Source organism: Grammomys surdaster, unplaced genomic scaffold (genome assembly GCF_004785775.1).
Source record: "Grammomys surdaster isolate TR1022 unplaced genomic scaffold, NIH_TR_1.0 220, whole genome shotgun sequence".
Lineage (NCBI taxonomy): Eukaryota > Metazoa > Chordata > Mammalia > Rodentia > Muridae > Grammomys > Grammomys surdaster.
In genome coordinates, this window is record NW_021604665.1 from 12,872,643 (window position 1) to 12,889,838 (window position 17,196).

The 17,196-nt window shown below is 34.3% G+C and overlaps 1 protein-coding gene across 5 annotated transcripts in view; it reads left to right on the forward strand.

Annotated features, from left to right (window-relative positions):
• Positions 1-17,196, forward strand: part of LOC114625675 (contactin-6) — a 358,006-nt gene that overhangs the window by 163,957 nt on the left and 176,853 nt on the right. For 3 of the 5 annotated variants that reach the window (XM_028773030.1, XM_028773034.1, XM_028773029.1), the window contains one exon: positions 67-242. In XM_028773030.1, the coding sequence (XP_028628863.1) occupies positions 101-242 (142 nt within the window). In that variant the 5' untranslated portion in view covers positions 67-100. Of the gene's footprint in view, positions 1-66; positions 243-17,196 lie in introns of those variants that run through there. The other 2 variants (XM_028773032.1, XM_028773033.1) reach the window with 1 other exon arrangement.

Sequence of the window (17,196 nt, forward strand, 5' to 3'; positions counted from 1 at the left end):
TTATGTTAAATAGTATTCTGTTTTTATATTACATATGTAACTTTATTTCTCTTTTTATTCTTGAAGGTGGAAACAGAATGGTACAGATATTGACTTCACCATGACTTATCACTATAGGTTGGATGGAGGCAGTTTGGCCATCAGCAGCCCCAGAACAGATCAAGATATTGGCATATATCAGTGTCTGGCCACTAATCCTGTGGGCACCATTCTGAGTAGAAAAGCAAAACTGCAGTTTGCATGTAAGTTTGTGGGAAAATCCATACTCAATATGTCCTGGAAAACAGGGATGTATCTATGTTGAGCCAAAAGTACAATGTTCTCAGTAACATCCACATTGAAATCAAGTGGAATTTTATGTGTATAAAAAGTTCTGATTGTGCATTTTATAAATCTATGTTCCTGAGGATAATAGAAATATTTTTATTTAGGAGAGTATTTTTCTAATTATATATATTGTGAAGTATTCTTGGAAGCATCTCTAAAAGTACCACATATCAATATTAAGATGCATGCATATAATATTGCTGCCCTTTCTTTTCTTTGTTTCTCACTCTTGCTCCCTTTCTTTCTCTCTCTCTCTCTCTCTCTCTCTCTCTCTCTCTCTCTCTCTCTCTCTCTTTCTTTCTTTCTTTCTTTCTTTCCTTCTTTCTTTCTTCCTTTCTTTATTCCGAACAAGGTATTAGTGTGAAGAGCACAGGAAAGAAACTCAGGGCAGTGGTGTCATGTGGGGCAGGCTGATGGTGCTCTAGGAACAGCGATCACACACCCCCTCAGTGAGATGGAGGTGGAAATAAAGTGGTTGCCACAGGCAGGCTTTATATTAACTGTAACAATGTCCAGCTGTATCACATAAATGTCATCCAAGTAATTACCGTTGTGACATTTGGGGACATTAGCAGATGAGCAATAGACAGTGCTTCTTATATCCTTTATATATAGTGTTTCTAGGGACTAAAATGCCTCCTATTGGATTCAGTGAAAGCCTTGTTTGAGAGTAATTATGGTTCACAATGTGGACAAAGTAGAAGGCTTGCATTTCCCTCTTGTATAACTCCCTGCACTTAGATAAGTCAGGGAACTAGAATGTTAGCTGCTTCCTTCTGGGAGCTCATAGAAATGTCTGTGAGGTCTATGACTTTCATAAAACAAATTGAAAGATTTTGTTAAGAAATATGTGTCCCATCCCATCCTGGGTAATAGAACTTTAGTCACCTGCAGATATATGAATTAGTAATTGGGTCTATTTCTCATTGTAGTTCTTATGGTTCCAAGCTTGTTCTGTGTCAGAGATCCCATGGTCTACACAGGTTGCAGGGAATTCAATGTTTGTGAGATAGCCCTGCTTTTGAATGCATATACATCATGGTTGCCATTGATTTCTACATTGAAGAATCATTTGAAAATATAGCAGTGAGAAAAGTATAGACACACACCCTACAGTAATGTACAGTGAAACAATCCCTCTCTCTCCATTTTGGAAGGTAGATTTCCCTAGAACATTGGAATCGGATTATATACTGAGAAATTCCAAAGGGAATTCTATACAGCATATAATATGTATTTGTAAGCTCTTGAGTTTCTATTGCATGTTCTGTTAAACATCTAGCCTTTGCATAATGGCATAGACTTAAAATGCACTACTTATGTGCTGAGACTATCTCCAACTAAATAAACTAAATAAGTCTTATGTGTCTACATCAACATGTGCTTTGTATAGCCACATATTTCTTAATTGCTTGATCTTTATAAAATGCTTTAAATTGTCTCTATGATTTTGATTTTTTTTTTTTGCTTTGCCTAAAAGAAATACTTGCATCAAAAACTTTTTCAAACTGAAATATAATTTAATGTTACCAAAAAGGAAAAAATACAAGTTAAATTAAAAAGAAGTTTTTTTTTTTTTTACTTGAATGTGTGTGAGGTTATAGCTCTTCATTAGTTATTTCCCTTCTGGAGTCTAAAGTTTCATGGCTCCTGTGCTTGTCACACAAGCTTGAGGATTTGAGTTCAAACTCTTGCACTCCTCCCCAAAAGCTATACCCCTATAATCTCTGCACTGGGGGTGGAAATAAGACAGTTGGTGAGGATCCTTAGTCAGCTCATCTAGTTCATTTGGTCAGATCCATATTCAGTAATAATATGAAAAATAATTTGGAAAGTAATTGAAGAAGAAACCTTAAGTTACCCTCCAGCCTTCATAAACATATACACAATCCTTAAAATCACATGAACAAACATATTTTCACACAATCCATCCATAAACTAGGTCTGCCTATACCAGTACCTGATCTTGGTTCTGAACCACAAACTACCTTAAACACTAAAACTGACATTTTGAAAAGCAAGAAAGAGTCCAAACATTCAGGCTCCCTGTACAGCACCTATACTGATGCTGTGTCTGAAAAGCTTCATATTGTATTCCGGGAAAGATCCGCCAGAGTATTACACAGAAAAAAGTCGTCTAGATGTATGCCATCCAAATGGAAAGTTCCTGAACTTCATGACCTATATCTTCACTCTGGAATAATTCACTATCTCCTTTTAAAATTAACAATGGATGTTTGACTGAAAAAGTCTTTGACAGAATAACAATGTGAGTCAAATGCTGGGGTCTCAGGTACAGTCATACCCAAAATCAACTTTTATGTCTAACAAATATACAACAGAATATACTTTGATCAGTTCTTACAATAACTCTCTGTTGAGAAATTTATTGATTGAAACTCACACCACTATTCACTATATAAGTCAATGGCAGGGATTAATTGTAATAAGAATGTAAGGGCCTTCATTCATATAGATACTTGAGAAATGATATCTTTAATTCTCAGTTTCATTCTTTTTCTAACTCAGCCAACATATTTCATATATATTTACATGTTTCTAATTATTACTGTTTCACTATTTAAGTATAATTTTCATGGATAGAAATTTCTTGTTTGCATCCAAAGCTTTCTTTTTATTTTGTCAAAGTTTATTTCATGTTCTTATTTGCATGTGTCAATTAAATATCATAATAGCTTTTAATTTGAGATACATATGTATGTATTAAATACATTTTGATCATATTTACTTCTCCATTCCTCTATTTTGTCCTTCCGTATCCCTGTTGATCCCTTTTCAGTCTCATCTAGTCCCCTGTCTGCTTTAAAATCTTTGTTTATAGCATAATAGATTTCATTATAGCTGCTTACACAAGCACAAAGGAGCGGTTATTTATAGTCGCATTGGCAACTTACTAGGAGTTAGGCAACTGAATCATTCATTTCCACCCACCAATTGCCTATAAATCTTCAGGAAATGGTGGTTTAATGATAAAATTTTGATGTGTCCAATAGTGGCCATATCTTGCATAGGAAATCATGACTCATAAGTGTTCAAAAGTTCTGAAGGCAGAAGTCCAAAAGTTCTGCAGTCAGAAGACAGCATTGCATAATTCTCTGCCTCTTCTGCTGGCCCTTGCATTGTAATTGTCTTTTCTATGACGTTCCTTGAGCCTTTCAGGAGGTGTGATACAGGGGGTCATGCATGGCTTGGAATTCAACAGTCACTTAATTCTCAACACTTTTATCATTTATAAGTCTTTACACTTATCCCTGCCCACTGCAAAAAGTATGTCCAAGAAACATGACAGAAATGCATATCTATGGGTATTAAGATGATTAATTTAAGGAAACTTTGACAGATGCATCATGTCCATTTAACAAAACAATAGCAGGAGCTTCCTCACAAAGGGCTATGATCTCTTCAGCCACAGTGGCTTTTGACTCAGTTTACAGTACCAATTCTAAATTCTTCCTTATGTAAGAAGTCTGCATTTCTACTAGTGAGTGATGATCACCAACAGACTCAGCATTATTGATGCAGTAAACACAGATTGCCAGGCCATCTAGTAGCATTCCGCATAAGGTCCACTTTGTGGGATCCTGTGTGATAAGGTATTACTAATGAGCCCTTGCTTTCACACTCCTTATATATAATGTGTGTATTGAGTTGGCCAATAATAATAAAGTCTGATAGTACTGTCAACCCTATTTTATAGGCTAGACACTTAAAAAGCCTAATCAGATTGTAGCTTTTCTTAGGATATATCATAGGCAAACACATTTTAATTATATTTACTAAGAAAAACTAGAGCATAATAAAATGAATGCTCTTGATGTTTAATAATCAAGACCCTTTTACAACACTGTCTAGATAAGTCATGGGAACTGTTCTTTTCCTTCATGTCAGTTCGAAATGATGCAATTTATTCTCTAACTGAACACTGCAGGCAGAATACTTCATGATAACCTTGGAGTTGGTGTTGTGATGCCTAGCCTATATGGCAATTTATGAAAATACATCTATCCCCAGCTATGCAGCTTCCCTATCTGCGCTTTCAGTTCTACAGATCTCTCCAGAAAGCGAGGTGATACCTAGTTGTCAGCAGACAACTTGCCCTTGCTCTATTCTTTCCATTTCTGCTTTCTTTTGTGAACTTCCCCTCAATTCATTTCTTAAAAATTGAATTCACTTTCCTTTGTCAAGAATTATTTTCTGAGAATGTCATTATTATTTTCCAACATTATTTTTTCATCACAGGTAAATCCAAACACCCAAGCTACTAAGAAGCTAACCCCTAACTGTGTGCATTTTTACTCTTCTTTATTCTATACATTTATTTATTTATTTATTTATTTATTTATTTATTTATATTTTGAGAACTTCATATTGAAAACTCAATGAATCTTATTCATGCAAATCTCTGCCCCTGGGTCAGATACTTTTATGGAACCCTAAGAAATACAGAAACCATTCAGTATAAAATCTTCAGACTTTTGATCTTACATGTCAAAAATTGTCTAGAAGTCCTACTTATACAAATTTCTCTAACTTAAATAATGTTATACATAAAAGAAATGTTTGAACTTGGGTAAGTTCAATTGTCTTTTTGGAGTTTCTTATAGCATTGCTTTGGTCTTCAAAGACAATAAAAACTTATGAACACCTGTTTTGGATCTAAGTTCTCCACATGAGCTTTTTCGGGTATATATGAGGTAATTTATTACTTTTGTTTGTGTCTTTTATCTTGGTATTGGAATTCATAAATCAATCACCTTATGACTTACCATGGATCCTTCCTAATAATATGGCCAATATGTAAAAAACAAATTACCTGTTGTGAAATAGGTCAAATGTCAAGTCATTCATGTCTCTATTTTTTAGGTATGTTTTAAATTATGTGATGACAAAAGTCCCTGGCAAATGATAGAATTCTGGTCTATCATGTACTTAGGCATATTCTGATTTAACCCTTAACCCCATGCCAAACTACCCAAAACTAACTGAAAAGAAAATTTCATATCTTGTCACCTCTTGTCACTCATCCCAGAATTTTTGAGTGATAAATACAGCTTGGGTTTTTAATTCACTTTAGATGCTTTGAAATTTCTTTTATTTCTCAAGGACTTTGGTAGGAAAGGCTGCATGTGGGTTTGCTTCTTTCATATGTATGTTACTGAATTCTTCTATAGTATTTCTGTAGAGCATTGCAATCTAACTCTACTGCTTAAAATATTGTCGCTGAGGAATTGAGATATGTGCTTGGGAAGAAACCTATAATTTTACTAAGCTATGTTTGGGAGCCTTTTAGTATGTAGAACTCTGATCATGAAAACAGACACTTAACATGAACGCTATGAATAAAACTTTTTGATTATGTATATTTTATATTGATCATGGGTGATGTTTCAAATACAAGTATTGGTGCAGAACGGAAGACAGCTTTATAAGTCTTCTAATTGACTGTAAATTTGAATTTAGACATACTTAAACATGGTGCTAGGTCCCAAAGTTAATTCAGGCAGACGCCTTCTATTTTAACAGAGCAAGCAAATGATGCTTTAAGTACAGGTCTAAACAACATAACACAAAGAGAAAATAAGTTGCCTATACATAGTAAATACTTTTAAAACTTTTTAATGTAAACTACTTGTCCCTAATAACAAAGCCTCAGATAGGTTCAAAATTCTCATTTTTCATGGGTAGACAAAACATGTTTTGCTTGGAATCACAAAAATAATAAATGTCATGATTAATGTTCAAACCCAGGAGTGGAATATAATATCCCCTCCTCCTGCTTTCTCCATTTCCTTGAAATTGTTATAATATGAAATAAGATGTGGACTTACAGAAACAAAAGAGTAACCTGGCCAGGCAGTGGTGGTACATGCCTTTAATCCCAGCACTTGGGAGGCAGAGACAGGCAGATTTCTGAGTTCGAGGCCAGTCTTGTCTCCAGAGTGAGTTCCAGGATAGCCAGGGCTACACAGAGAAACCCTGTCTCAAAAAATAAAAAAAGAAAAAAGAAAAGAAAAAAAAGGAAAAGAAAAAGAAAATGAAAAAGAAAAAGAAAAAAAAGCACCCTGAGTAGGAGTGAAGAAAGTTTGAAGAAAGAATACCATCCTATCCAAAGTAGGTGCGATTTAATTTGAGCACTGAGACAGAAGTTGTTTTCAATACAGAAACTAAAGAAAGTGCGAACGGGACCACTTACTGTAGAAGGGGCCTGGAGGGACAGAAATGGCTGGGTACGGTAAAGAGACAGAAGGCTCTTCTGGGCTGAGACTAAAAAATAATTTGGTTCCTCTTTATGAAATGGGTAATTTAATTAGACTGAGATTCTGAAAAAACTTGGGAAAGTCAAAGTACGATGCAGTGGTCCATAGGCAGCAAGGCAAACCACCTCCTTTGAAAGGTCAGTATGCATTCAATATGACATTGTACAGAGTGTTAATTCATGTGCAAAATGTGAGTGGTGACATTGCCCATTTTACATAAGGTTGATCGAGGACTGGATATTTAATACATACAGAGCAGGGGGCAAGGACAATAGAGACTGTTGTGACAGAAATATAAGAAGGTAGGCAGAAGCCTAGACCTGTATTGTTAACCGGACAAGATTGTATTTTATTATTCATTCTAACATCAAGCATTTGATTGATGTTAGAACTTTGAAGTTGCTTATAAAAGGCAATTTGAAATTCTCTACATGAATTCTTTGGATATGTTAGCTTTATATATTTAAATTATTAATACAAAATTATGCATACTTATGGGTGCTCCAAGCTTTAGTTCATTTAATGGACAAGGGAAGATTACACAATTCTGCATCATATTGTAGGGCTGATTTTCAGTGCTTCAAGGTTAACATGTAATAACAGTTCATTTTAAAGCACCATAAACATGTAGGCATTTACAACCAGCATCATTTTTCCAGAGGAATGCCAAAGGGTTATATTCACCATGCCATTCATCGCTATTTTGATCCTGCAAACTATTCTCAACCATATTTTACAGTTAAAGAAATTCAAGGTGATACAATTATATTTTTTGCCCAAGGTCAGTCAAACAATGCTGGTTCTGAATTTCTACTGTGTATATCTTCAGATTTTTTTAATAGTTTATGTTTATTTTGAAAGTAGGAGTCTCATAAATCAAAGAAACACTGAGCTGAAAAAGTAGCTTAATAGGCAAAGCCTTGCCTTATTAAGCATGAGAAGCAGAGTCCAAACGTAAGTATCATATAGGGAAAAAAATACCAGCGTGTTATGACACATTCTAACAATAAAAAAACAGAGACAGAATGATCGCTGGGCTTTGCTGGACAGCTAGCCAAGTGTGCTTAGTGAGTTCTTGGCAATATCTCTGTCTCATATAAAGGTACAGAGTGCCTGAGGAATGGCCACTCGAAATACTGTGACTTCCATATCAACAGACACACACCCACATAAGCATTCATCTATATGCACACAATAAAAAAATTGTACCATAATAGTGTAAGTTTTAATGTAAAGGTCTTTTACTACTTACCTAAGAATTTCAATGCACTATGTGAACTTGAAAATACAATATCTCATTACTTCTTAAACTAGAGGAGTCTCAGATTGATAAATAAAAGTGAAAAGCATTTTGGAACCTGAGCATTCCTGAATGTCATTGAAATGAGCCCAAATTACACATGATCCTGATGGTGATAGAGTGCGTTTAGATCTGCAAAACAAATGAAGTCCCGGGAAGGGAACTTTTTAAACATAACACTTAAAAATGCATTTGGAAATCTCAAAGACTCTGGTAATTGTAAAGGGTGCATTAAGTGGGTAATGCATACCTAATTATCAATGAAAATGCCAAATGCCTTTTAACATCATTTGTGCAGAAGAAGAGAATGACATAAACATGTACTGAAAAAATTATTTCTCTCTAAGTTTTTAAGTGAAGAAAAGTTGTCTAATTAGCTTTGATTTTCATTATCAGGTTGTTGTGGCACTATAATGTTTTACGACAGATCTAGTGTTCTAACTATTTTAATGCTACAATAACATTGCCACCAGTTGGTATATTAAGGAGAAATCTTTGATTTTAAAAATAATCCGTATCTTAAACAAATGGGCCGTGAGAGTTGCACAGTTAAATTATAGCTAGCTCCTATCATATTTATCTTAAAAGTCAACAGGAATGTAGATTATCCCATGTGTTAGCCTCATTTTCCCCCACGTCAGCACTGCTGGAAATCTATTTATGTTTCTTATCAAAAATGATACTTCTCTATTTTTTGAAATTCCGCCTCTTCCAATGCCTTTCTCTACTTATGTTCAGCAGGGCCTAATCTTTTTAGACCATTTGAATAAAATTGCACATTTAAACTGCGTGGGCTAAGAGTCTTGGTAGGAGAGAAAAATATTACAAAGTAAGAGATTCATCCCATCAAAACTGAGAGTTTCTTATTTGTAAAGCTGCAGAAGATACAAAAAGCTAAAACAGGCTTGTTGGCAATTCATTGGAAAAATGGCCTTGGTCGAGTTATGTACACAGCACCAGAAAATGTTGCTCTGTAGACTAATAAGATGGCTTATATTAATGAAGTTCTCATTTGCATGAAATTATTGGGTGAATTGTTTCTTGGCATTTGCTTTGAATAAATATATATTCAATGTTCTCTAAATTAGGATCTATTGTTTAAAAAACTATACATAATAATTTAAAAGCATTTCATGGAAATGTTTGTTATGTTTAAAATAATTTATTTGCTAATATCTTAAGAATTATAATGTTTGTAGAAAATACGAAAAACACAAATAGATAGCACATCACACTCAATGTCACCTTACTCGGAGAAGTTTAGAACTAGAATATTGCTAGCACCTTGCACAACTTCCCCAGAACTCTTTACCTTCTAATTGTTTCTCCTTTTTTCTGTCTGTAAAATGATCAATCTCTTCTTGTCAATTAAGAATTTGTCAACAATAATTTTTAAAAGTCCCTTTCTGTGCATATATGACATGTGCATATATGTGTATGATGTGTTCAATGTGTGTGTGTGTGCGTGTACGTGTGCGTGTGTGTGTGTGTGTGTGTGTGTGTGTGTCTGTATGTGTGCTCCTGAGTGTGGAGATCAGAGGATGAAGACAACCTTGGTACCAATTCTCATCTCCCATCTCTCTTTGCTTGAGGCAAAGCTTCTTCATTAATTGATGCCAGTAAGCTTCCAGGGACTAGCCTGTTTCATCTCCCATATTTTAGGAGAAGTACTGGGTTAATAGAATGGCTTTATGTGCTCTCTGATGGTTCAGACTCAAGTCCTCATATTTGATGGCAAGTGTGTTGCCCATTAAGTTAAATTCCTAACCATTATTTTTGCCTCTATATAAGTTAAGAGTATATATTATATGTTAAAGATTGGCCCTTTTTACAGCCATATTTGTAAGATGAGTTGCTTTGAAGGGCAAAGATATACTATTCGTGTATCAATACTATTTCTTGCATTACATAATTTCCTCTTTCCTGTAGCCAAATACTTAACAAAAACAACTTGAGGAAGTAAGGGGCTATTTTGGCTGACAGTTAGAGAATACAATACATCATGGTGAGGAATGTATGGTGGTAGTCGATGCCTAAAGCAGATGATCACATTGCACACACAGTCGGGAATGAGATAGGTGCATGCTGATGCTCAACTTGGTTTCTTCTCTTTACTTAGTCTAGAATCCAACCATCTGAAATACTGCTATACATGTTTATGTAGGTGTCTCCAGCTTAACTAAGCCAATCTAAAGAATTGCTCACAGACCTGTCCTGAGGTGTGTCTCCTGAGTGATCAGATCTAAATCTTGTCAAAGTGACAGTTAATATTAACTCTAACACCTATGTATCCTTTCATATATTCCTTCATACATTCCTGTATGTATAAATAAAACAAAATCTGAAAATATGGGAATGTACATAGTCAAATTTAAGCATAACAATTGAATAGCCACTTTGCAAAGTCTATAATCCTACTTCTCAGAATACAGAAGCAAGATTACATGTCTAAGTAGTGTGTGTGTGTGTGTGTTTTGTGTGTGTATAAATGTATACATATTTAACATATATAATATGTAAATAATTATATAAATGATTATTTGAAATATATGTGAACTATATTATTCAGTATTATATTATACATATGAATTAATTTCATATATAAACACATATGAAATATATATACATATACATATATATATGTGTGTGTGTGTATAAAGTTCCTGTGTCAATGCAAATAAGCTAAAGGCATACTAAATACTATTATACTTTACAATTATATTAATTTATAGTCTTACTGAAAATGTTTTGCTCTGAATCCTTAATGATAATTGCTAATTTATTTTTTCTTTCCTTTCTATTGTATTGACTTGTTTTTTATAGGAATCAATTCTAGGTAAAACCATTTTGCTATTGTTATAGATGGAAAAAAATCTCCTACTGTGTAGCTCATCTTTTTATTCTATTAATTTTGTCTGTGATAAACAAAACCTCCTAAAAATCAATATAGCCCAATTTATTTCTTTTCCTACATAGGTTGATAAATTTCTCTAAAAAATTCTTCCCTGTTGTCATTAAATCAGTTTCTATAATAAATTTTCTTGTACTTAATATTTAAAATGACAGTGCACATGAAATTAGTTCATAAACATTGTGTAATACAAAATATCATATATATTATATATTTTACATACATATTTATATAATCATCTATCACATATGTAATTATTTATATATACAATTATATATATATATATATATATATATATATATATATATATATAAAATCATTCCTCAGTATCCATGGGGGCTTGATTATAGGACCCAAAATATACCCCAGTTTGTTCATATTGAAGTCTTTTATGGATAATAATTTAATGTTATTTATAACTTGCATGCATCCTTTCATACAATGTGAATAATTATTAAATTTCTTTGAGCAACTAATATAATATGAATGCTACATAAGTACTTTTTTTCTGAGAATTTTGTTTAGAGAATAATAAAAGTAGTCTATTCAAGTTCAGTTCAAAAAGTATTTACTTTAATGATTTGGATTCATAGTTGACTAAACCCACAAAGGCATAATCCACAGATACAGAGTAACAGTAGTACATATTGTATCTTTAAAAACTGAATTAAACTAGCATTTATATTTTAAAAGTAATCCTTTCATTGAGGTCCCACAGAGCCACCATCTCTTAAAAGAATCAACTGTTTATTCTTGCCAAAGTCTATCATTGAGTTTCCTACTTTATACCTTTGTTATTTTTACCCATGTCCTTAAACATGCCCCATATTGGTGCTGATTGCCAAAGCAATGTGGTTGTTGGTATGATAGTAACTACTCAGCTGTGTCTCCAGACTTTGTAGCCCTTAGTTTTGTCATTATTCTTACTTCATGTTCCTTTTGTTTAGTTTTTTTAACAGTTATGTAGTTCAGGTTGGACTTGTTTTTGCTGTATAGCCTGGGATTTTAGTATTTTGCCCTCTGCTTCCTGATTGCCTAGATTATAGGCATATATCACTAAGACAAGGTGCAAAAGACACATTTGATATTCTCTTGATTATGTTAATTTTAGAATAAGTCTTATTATCTGAAATCCATTGCAATAGGTGATATGAGAAATGAAAAAGCATGTGTAAATTTATATGATAAATCCAATGGAACAAAAGCGTAAGAGAATAAATGGAGAGTAAAACAAAACTCTATACTTTTATAATTCACATCTAGTAACAAAGGTAAGATTATATATATATATATATATGCATATATATATTATATATGTATACATACATAATATATATATGCATATATATATCATGTACATATACGTGTGTGTGTGTGTGTGTGTGTGTGTGTGTATGTGTGTGTGTGTATTTGACACAGAGTCTGACTATGCAGTACCTGATGTTCTGGAACTCACTAAGTAGACTACGTAGGCTAAAACACACAGAGGTTTATTGCTCCCTGATTGCTAGAATTAAGGAGCATGGTATCACACTCAGATGAAGTTGATGTTTCCAGTGTCCAGTCTGGACAGTTTTGGTACATAATTTTCATTAGTTTCTATGGACATAGTAAGTTTGACTATACAACCTGAAGGAAGTATTTCCTGTGAGTCTTCATTCAAAGTATAGTAAGATTGTAAAGATGAATCTGTGGTTGTAGCACTTACCACATGAGCAAGAGGACTGGAATCCATATCTTCAGTCAATGTCAGGTAGATGTGGCAGCTTACCTCTAATTCCAGACTGGCAAGGCAGAAACATGGGATCACAGGTGATGCTGGTTAGGGAAACTAAGACAAGGATAGTATGTTCTGTATTTGATTAATAGACCCTCCCTTAAAAAAAAAAAGAAAATACAAAACTGAAAGGTTCTCCATGTTCACTATATTCCCACATACATATGAGAAACTCATATGTCCTTCTCAATGATGCATATTTATTGAGTGACTTTCATACATGAATGTATAAATGCCGCACACAGAAGCACCTGAAAGGAAAGTACCTCATTAACATTTACTAGACATTAAGTAACCCTTTCATGTAACACTTGCTTAGAGCTTGCCAGCTATGGTCATGATTTTTCATGCAGTGATTTTCCACTTTGGAATTTTCTTGACCTTAGGCTAGAGCTTTTACAGTGTCATTGAAAGTCCTCTGAAATCTAACTAATAGAACTGATTTGCTAGAGTCATCCATTCCAGGGAATCTAATGTTTGCCTTGCTCTTGTATTATATATGCATTACATAGGTAGAAAACTCCTAGCAATAATAAATTCCAGACTTTCTGCTTACACTTTCTAGAAAACCAGGATGGAATATTAACCTTGATCACTTCTCATGTACTCGTTGTGAGCTAAGTCTCTTTCCTGTGTCCTAGATGGATGCTTTAGGAAAGAAGAAATTCTATATCCCAAATTAATATAATACTTATATACTCTTCAATCAGTTTTGTAGCAGTAAGATGGTGTCAATTTAGAAAGATCAAATAAATCAAACATTTTAAGTTCTGTGATGCTGAATACAACTTTTAGGGTATTTTTAATCTATTTTTAAAATGAAACATCATCAAAACATCAAGTTTACAATTGTCTTTTTTAATTCAAAAGATAATATTGGGTCTGGAGTGGTGGCTCAGTAGTAAAGAACAGTCACTGATCTTACAAACAGCCCAGATTCTGTTCCCAGTACCCAAAGGTGGCTCACAAAGACTATCTGTAACAATCATCCCAGGTGACATGATGCCATCTCTGGCCTCTGTAGACCCTATATATTCACCCAGAGTACCTGCATACATGAAGGCAAAACACTCATATTACAAAAACTAAAACTACGATAAATCATATATATATTTTTTCAAACATATAATCTTATTTAATTCTCAAGATCGCTAATACAATTAAAGTTCTTGTTATAGCACTAATTTTGTTGATGGCAAAACTATTTTCAGGAAAGTCATGTGTCCTAGAACAATAGACTAGAAATAAACTATAATTTGTTTCTTGGCATTCCATGTTTTAATTATACTTTCATAGTCATCTGCAACTAATGTTTTTAAGATAAAGCATATGATGATTCTCAGCAACTCATGACAAATAGTTTCTGAATCACCTGATCTACAACAGGACCTAATATTAAACATCCACAGTTCAGTGATGGCATTGATGTTGTCAACATTAATTCAAGACTGTGAGTGGTAGATATTTTCATCAAGAGATGCTATAGGCCAATACCCAGGGAAGCCGATTACCAGATTCATCAAAGGGTCAACAAGAGATGCTGCTGAAAAAGCCTGCTGTACTCAAGTGGAAAAGCAAATTGAAACCTGTATTTCTGGATTTCACAATGACCCTTCAACACACTCATCTGCCCATTTGAACAATGTACATTTATTGAGGTAGATCTTTCTTTGTAACACAAACACAGGTAGGGAGAGAATTGTTCATTCTTTGTATTTCTGTATCTGATCATATATAAAGTCAATCTCATCTAAAGAAATAAGCAAATCCACTGAATGCTATGAGAATAAAGATCAACAGAGGACTGGGCTTAAACACTTGCCAAAGAAATAGGTTTCTAGCATGTAACCCATTCTCAAAATTAACCGCCTTCCTATGCAATGCTTCTAGTCAAGACAGAAAATGCAAATGAGAGGGAGCCTAGATCTATAGGCCTGATTTAAGAAGACAATTACTGGGTATTTTGTTTCTTCATGAGAATTGTGTAGTCTAGATCTATTTTCACATACATATTAATGAGTTGTTTTATATAAATCAATTCTGTTTGTTTATGAATAGAGATTATATAACTTTCCCTTAATTCATTCAGAAATCCCAAACAAACAAGCTACTAGAGTTGTTACAGAAGGAGCCAAAAGGACTTATAATTATTTCATCAAGTTTAAGTAAAAGTTATTACTTTTTATTAAATACAAACAACTGTGTTAGAGATGAACACCCATCTTCTGTTCTCTCTGAGGTTTTTGGAAGGTTCTCTGCTTCTGTAGAGCTCTCGGTATCCATTTACAAGGTGACCCGTTTCATTTGACAAGAAACAAAAAGTATCTAGATCATAACATAAAATTTATGACAGGTTTTTGGTAAGCTTAGCTGGCTGCGAACTGTGACTATTGTATTAGAGTAAGTATTACTATTCATAAAAGTTAATAGGTATGCAGTCAGCCAAATGACAGACCTAGCAATCCCGCCAGCTTCCTGAATTTCTCACAGCAGAGGAATGTCAGACTTGGAGCCTGAAGTTGATTGGTAACAGAAGTCAGCCTCTGAACTTAACATCGGCCTTCCAAAGCATTTCCAGCTGCAGATGCCCTAACAAGCTATCTCACTCCAGTCCATAAGTCTAGCCGTGTCCTTCTATTCTACGTCACAGGTGATGCTTTGAATAAAACCATCACTCCTCAGCTCCACATTTTTATAGTAGGACTAAATGATAAGATTGCCCAAAAACACACATCTTAAACTTCTACTTGGACCTCATTGTTTTCAGGATATTGGCATCATTGATTCTATGATTCCTTTGCTCCTATATATGTAAGACATTATAATAAGACCAGAGTCACAAGACAGCTCTTACTTCTCAGTCCTAATTTATCAGAACATTGCATTCTGTATCAGAACTCAATTTCAAATCTCCTAAAAGATAAAATGTATTTCCAGGCTTCCCTAACAAAAAACCAGTCTTTAATAAAGTCTTTAACATTCATTCCTACAGTGCCAGGGACTTGACCACCTCTTACCATATTCACAAGTTATATGTGTTTCAGTTGAATATGACTAAAGTTAATTTTCTTAAATATAATCCCAGTTAAACTCTAAACACAGGTAATTTTGAAACCTATCTTCTTTCCTTCATAAACTGATCTATCTTCACCATTAGATTCTTTCATCTGCAACAAAAGCTTTAAGATTCTAGCCTAGCCTTTGTATTTTATAACTTAGATCAACTTTTATTTTGTATTACCCAGCCTGTTGTGTTTGTCTGGTGTGTGTGTGTGTGTGTGTGTGTGTGTGTGTGTGTGTGTTTGTGTGTGTGTTTGTGTGTGTGTGTGTGTGTGTGTGTGTAATTCTGTTAGCATCAAATTTTGATACAGTTACTTGGTAGTTACTGTAGTTTCATATATGTAAACAATGTGTAACCCTCAGATCAAAATGTTCTTACATTGCTAGTTATCTTCAAATATAACAGAATTGTTATAACCAAAAGTTACATCTCCATGCTAGAGGGCATAAAACTAGTGTCTTTTCTTTAGCAGTGGTATAAGCCCCTCCCCTTTCTCTTTAATTTTTGGACATTCTGACCAAAGTTGTGGTCCCCTACTCCTGCTATATTCATTTCCCAGGCCTTCCCCCACCTTTCCTCTGCCTGTCCCTAGTCTACTCCTCCTCCTTTACTCATCAGAATAGAGCGAGCCTCCCAGGGATATCACCCAAACATGGCATACCAAGTTGGAATAAGACTATATAGCTGCTATTTTATTAAGGCTGGCCAAGGCAACCCAGTATGAGTAAAAGGGTCCCAAAAGCAAGCAAAAAAACAGAGACAGCTCCTAATCCCACTGTTACAAGTCCCACAAGAAGTCAGAGCTACACCACTGTAACATAGGCTGATGGCCTTAGTCAGTCCCATGCAGGCTCCAAGGTTGTAGGTTAGGTATCTTTGGGCCCCTATGTATCCAGGTGAATTGATTTTATGTGCTTTCTTGCAGTGTCCTTGACCTTTCTTGCTCCTACAATCCTTCACACACCTTCAACAGGATTCCCAGAGTTATACCTAATGTTTAGCTGTGGATTTCTGTATATGTTTGCTTGATGAAGGCTTTGTGATGACAACTGAACTATGAGTATAGCACAGTATCATTAGGTATCATTCCGCTGAGTTTGTCTGGTTTGCTTGTTTGTTTGTTTTTGTTTTTGTCTGCTTGGTTGTCCAGTCTCAAAATTTCTGGGCCACCTTTACGCCAGCCACATCATTTAGAAAGGACAAATTTTAGGTCAAAGCTTTTGTGACTAAGATAGGGTCTGAATTTCTCCCTGGAATACTTGCTTGGTTACAAGAGATGGTCTGTTCTGTATACCTCGTTACCAGGTTTCTCGCTCATTCCTGAGATGTCTTTTGTAAGTATATTTTTAAGTTTGTATTGTTTTAGCTTATTATTTTTATATGAGCATGTCTGAGTAAATATATTTTGAGGTAAATATATCTTGTATATTCATAGTTTATATTTAATCAAATTTCTACATTATTTAATAACTTTTGTTTCTCTTTCTTTCTTTCCTTCTTTCTTTTTCTTTCTTTTTTTTGGAAACAAATTTTCACTACCTA